Source organism: Pisolithus orientalis (genome assembly GCF_024613125.1).
Source record: "Pisolithus orientalis strain OTSU chromosome Unknown F5J12scaffold_8, whole genome shotgun sequence".
In the NCBI taxonomy this organism is placed as follows: Eukaryota; Fungi; Basidiomycota; class Agaricomycetes; order Boletales; family Pisolithaceae; genus Pisolithus; species Pisolithus orientalis.
Window position 1 is genome coordinate 907,165 of NW_026260789.1, and position 5,230 is coordinate 912,394.

At 49.4% G+C, this 5,230-nt stretch overlaps 1 protein-coding gene across 1 annotated transcript; it reads right to left on the minus strand.

The window, feature by feature from the left end:
- Positions 1-1,014: 1,014 nt before the first annotated feature.
- F5J12DRAFT_547394 (uncharacterized protein) lies at positions 1,015-2,893 on the minus strand. Its single transcript, XM_051740004.1, has 6 exons — positions 2,619-2,893; positions 2,470-2,562; positions 1,978-2,408; positions 1,799-1,926; positions 1,681-1,739; positions 1,015-1,618 (listed from the first exon to the last, which is right to left on the minus strand). Exons 2-6 carry the CDS (start codon positions 2,501-2,503, stop codon positions 1,212-1,214), a joined length of 1,059 nt encoding a protein of 352 aa, XP_051601901.1. The 5' UTR covers positions 2,504-2,562; positions 2,619-2,893; the 3' UTR covers positions 1,015-1,211.
- Positions 2,894-5,230: the final 2,337 nt, after the last annotated feature.

The window sequence follows — 5,230 nt, forward strand, 5'->3', positions numbered from 1 at the left end:
CGAATCCGGATGATGACGAAGATGTGGACTCGGCGGCCCTCCCACAAATCTGCGCCGCTGGACGCAAGTTTAATTCGAGACGTTCCCGAAACTTCCCGAAACTTCACGTTCATTCATGCCACTGAAGGTGCTACCTCAGCGGAATCCCTCCGGCTCACGTGCAAACGACAGCACTAGCTCGAACTCCTCAAGTCTTTTTGTCGCTTCAATTTTGCGAGCACTTAGCATTATTGGCTCTGATCTGGGCCAACTGAGTCTGGGGAAAGAGACTTCGGACATTGCAGGCGATGCCTTTCTGTTTATTTGTGGCAAGAGCTACTTGCAAGAATACACCCTGGAGACCAAGAACGACTTTATATCATAAGAGATCTAATTGGCTCTTTTAACAGTGTATCGGCATCCTTAAAGATTTGGATGAACTGACATTGAATTGATGACTACTGCCTAGCTGATCATCGAGCGTTTGTAGAGACCGACAACAACCCGCGCAGGATCGCTGAAGAAGCCCGATCTCATCCACTATTTGTCTCGACCTTACCGCACCAGTCAGTGTTCATAATGACGCGCTACACAGATTTGCAAGCTGTGGGCTTATGGGGACAATGTCAGTAGAGCGCCTGCTCCTTTCTGCTACAGGTACACTTGACGTCCTCCAAGCTTCATATCCCCAACTGAGACCAAAGGCGGACCAGATGTCGGTCACCCCTTGTCCTCGCGTCATGGCAAGTCTACTCGTGTCAGCTTGGTTCTCTAAAATACCACCCCTCCCTCCTCGATTAAGATCAACTCACACTGCTTTTTGGTTGGGCGAACGATAACGGGTAAACCGTTATGGCTAGTTTTACCTCCCAATCTCCGCCCACTTTGATCTCGCAGTCCAATACGTTGCACGCCACTGATGCATCAAGACCTGTTACGAGGACCTGGCTAGACCACGAAACGGTCATTAATCACCCCTTCTGGTGCGCATCCGCTGTAATCAAGAATTCGGCGCGTCTGCACAAAACAAACAAGCGACCTTCGCATCTACCCGATTTGGGGATAACCCAGTGACCCACTCGCACCAGTCACAAGTAATCTCATACCCTGTATGTTACAGATAACCTAATGTACATAGAGTAACCAATCATTTCAAGAAGTATCACATGCGAGTACGCTGGTGAGGACACGAACGAACTAGGACAAAGTTTTGATTTCAGAAGGGTTGGAGATCATACTGCATAATACTTATCCTCCTCCATCACAGACTCAGCCTCCAAGTCAGCCGTGCCACGTGTAGGAAACCTCTTGCCAACTACTAGAAGTTCACTCCTGCACTCCCTGCCAGTGTCGCGTACCCTTCGCAAGCTCGGTTTGAGCGAAAACACGTTGTCAGATAGTGGTTCGTTGCGAGTCCGAACCCACTCCGATCTGGAGAACCAGACCGTTGCGCATAATACACCAATGACGGTTACGTAGCTGTTGATCAACCATAGCAGCTCGCCAGCGAGGAGGAGCTGAGCAGTTGTGGCAAAAGCTGTGTTGGCGATGATTAGTACGATGTTGAAGATGAGAGGGAAGACGAAGTTTGCAGCGGAAATGTAAAAGATTTGGCGGATACGGGCTGGCATTCCAGTTGCTACGAGACGGAAAGTACGTGACGTTCAGTCTACCTGCAAAAATGTGGGACAACATACCCACCGCGTTTTATCGAATCCGTGCGCGCACGGAGATTGTAAAGGAAGAGGGTAACGGAATACCTTTTCGAAAAGAAACGGCTAAGACTTCGAATGAGGCGTTTCCAGGCTTCTCGACTCACATGTTGTCCGCTATTTGCATCGCCCATTCAGCGACCATGTAGGGGTTACGGAAAAAGGTGGTGGCCTCATTCAAGAGGACACTTGCTACGGTCGTCGCAGACCTAACATAGTTATTGAAGAGAAGAGCCTGCATACAGAATCAATGGGCAATGAACTTTAATATCGATAATTAACGCACAAGAACTACCACTCGAGCGCATTTGATGCAGAATGGGAACGCAAATATCTTTAGTAGAGTAACTCGAGGTGTACTGGAGAGCGGATAGAGCGCGAAGAGGCGGGTTAACAATATCGAGTCGCACAGCAATGGTGGGAAGATGGTAAAGGTGATTGCTGCAAGGGGAACACTTGGCGGTAGCCAATTGAGCTGGCCTACTACAATCTTCCCATTGGTGAGACCGGTCAATACGCCCATTATTAAGACGAGACAGATAGCAAACACATTCAGTCGGAATACCACGCGGCGTCGAGACTCCTTGGTGGAAAGTGCAAGAAGTACAACAAAGAGGGTAAGCAAAGAGGCAGAGAACGCAACATTTACTACGCTAAAGACGAAAGATGGGCGTATGGTGTCGAGGAGTGCATTAATGGCAGCTTCTGGATCCATCGCTGAGGACATTTGCGAGATGAGGTGAACCTAAATGCATACCGCACCACTAATATACTCTACCTGACGGATTGAATATGTATACTTCAGGCTTCATGGCTGGTTTGCACAGCCGATGATGGCACGTTCCATTAGAGAAGACGATGAGTCTGAATCCTTGGACATGATCAAAGATCCATGGCAGCGGCATAGAAACCACAGGGTTAACTTACGTGATTACCTTCTTACCTTATGGGTTGAATAGCGCTTTCCGTACTAGTTGCCTCGTTTTTCACCTCACCATTGTCCGGCCAGCTGGCAGCCACTGTTGGTTTATACGTGGTTGGAGAATCGAAGTAACAAGAACAGCTAAAGCCAGCGTTGTTACTGTGCAACAAACACGAAATACGATCCTGACGCCGCCCTTGTGCCTAGCATTGATAGAAAGTTGAGGTGTTGATCACGAAACATGAAAGACGCTCAGGAAAACCGCAGTTGCAAGAAACAAGTTAGACGCAATCAGGTAGGAGAGAGCTAGGGTGAAGATATTTTTGCTGATGCATCGCCACGGCCGCTCAGGTAACCATAAACATCTTTAGTGAGGATCACAATAATCAACAGATGACCGTTGACCATAACTTGATTATTATCAGGTGGCAACCCACAAGAACCGAGCGGGACCCAGGATTGCGACAATTGCACGATTCCCTTGCAGATCGGTTGCTGCCTTCCACTTTCTGGCTGCATCCCACAAGAGTCCTCTGGCAAAAGGACCGTGGTATCTGTCGGATTCGGACTCAAAACTCGGAGTCAAGGTACAAGAACCAGGGAAAAGCATGAGACGCTCCTGGTCTCTACCTCGTGGCTTGAAATGCGAAGCGCACAGGCGGTCGCAAAAACTATCCATGTCGACCAAAGATCTTCATGGTCACCTGTCCTCGGAACCTCTAATGTGTTCGAGGGCTTTTCCCTCCTCTCTGCATCCCTCTGGAGTGTCCATGGTGAGACGAAGATCCTCTCAGACACAACATACTTCGCAGTCGGTGAATGATAGGGAAGGCGCATGGGTTTGACCCTGACGCGATGGGACAACTCTTCTTTCGGGGATGAAGAGCACGGTCAGGTATTCAAATCCGCCCTGCAACTCTTGTTGTGCAAGCTTGCCAAAACTATTTGCTTCGCATCGATGTCGAGATAATTAAAACCAGGAGATGAGTTAGTTTTAGGATGTACGACACTTTCACCAAGCATCCGCAAACGAGCTTCGGACTCTCCAGGCACACGGAAATTGTTATGGGCTGGCAACCTTCATCGTTCCGATCAGAGTGAGCTTGGTGAGGTTGGGTGATGACTTAACGATGACGGTTGAGCTAACTAACTGAACCAGGAATCAGGTCGACGCATCCGCATCAGCCATTATCAGCACGTAATACCTATACATTTCTTTAGTTTGTCGCTGATGCACATATGAAGACCGGACCGTGATTCGTAGTCACAGCTGTCTCCGGCACAATCTTTTTGCGATGCAAGCAGGGTGTAGCAAGCGGCGACCAGTCTTCAAGGAGTACAGAGGTTCATGAAACAACCCCACAAGTCGAGTCGGAGTCTCAGGACAGTCAGGGAAGTGAAATGTGTCCATTTGCCTCTAGTTAACGTTGTGTCTGACAGAAGCCCGCGTTTTCGAAGTCTTGTTTACTTAGTCTGCATACCAGCCTGTTGATGTCCCGACTGCGTTGTCTCGCTCATGTGCCCACCATCTCGACCCGCCAAAACTAGAACCGTATCTGTTCTGTGTAAGGGACGGCTCTGCTATCAATCTGTAGCGCTGGGCGCAGAGTCTGATTTGAGAAGTTCTCGAAGCTGGACGTCCATTCGTTCAGGCGCCGACTCAGATACAAACGACAACAGGTACTAGTTCGAACTCCCTTAAGTCTTCTCATCGCTTCGATTTCTTAACATTACCAATTCTGATTCGCGCCGACCGACTCTGAGGCAAGACACACAGGGCACCAGTGTGGCAAAGCACGTTGTGCATGATGATCAGACCGCAGGGCTGGGGAACGACATTGCCATTTGCAGGCGACGCTTGGCAGCTTATTTGTTGTAAGAGCATCGTGCAAGGATACGACCAAGACTCTAACAATAACTTCATGACATAGGTGATCTGTTTTGACTCTTCTAATAGTGTATCGACAACCTTTCAGATTTGGATGAGCTGACGTTGGATTAGTGACTGCCACATGGTCGCTGAGCAGCTGTAGGGACCCGCAGCAACCGGCTATTTCCCAGGATCACCAAAGAGGCCCGAACTTACCGGCCATTCGTCTCGGTCCTACCCCACCAGTGGGCAGGGCGCATAACGACATGCTACGCAGACCTCCGAGCTGGATATTACAGGGACGATGCCAGCAGAGCGCCTGGATGGGACTTGTTCCTTTCCGCCCCAGGTACACATTACGTCCGCCAAGTCTCGTGTCCTCAACTGCGGCAGTGACCGTTCTCACGCAAAGGCGGACCAGATACCAGCCATCCCATTCTTCGCCTCTCGCCAATTCTACTTGCACCAGCTTGTTTCTCTAAAATGCACCCCTCCTCTTCCCTCCCTTAATCAGAACGCGTCGTTTTGTGGTCAGGCGTATGATAAAGGCTTAGATCTCGCAGCTCAATATGTTGCATGCCACTGACGCCCCGAGGTTTGTCACGAGCACCTGGCTAGACTACAAAAGGTTTTTAAACACCCCTCAGATCGGTGCATCAGCCGCGTGCGATCGAAAAATATGTCGGGCATTCAGCTTGTCAGCACAAAACGAAAAAAAAAAGCGGCCTTTGCATCTACCTTATTTGG

Excerpts from the sequence above, each read along its gene's own strand:
- F5J12DRAFT_547394 (XM_051740004.1), bottom strand. The coding sequence starts at position 2,503 with ATGAAGCCTGAAGTATACATATTCAATCCGTCAG. Across the intron at positions 2,409-2,469 it reads ATACATATTCAATCCGTCAG|CGATGGATCCAGAAGCTGCC; the intron begins GTAGAGTATATT and ends AAATGTCCTCAG. Across the intron at positions 1,740-1,798 it reads ATGCAAATAGCGGACAACAT|GTATTCCGTTACCCTCTTCC; the intron begins GTGAGTCGAGAA and ends CTTTTCGAAAAG.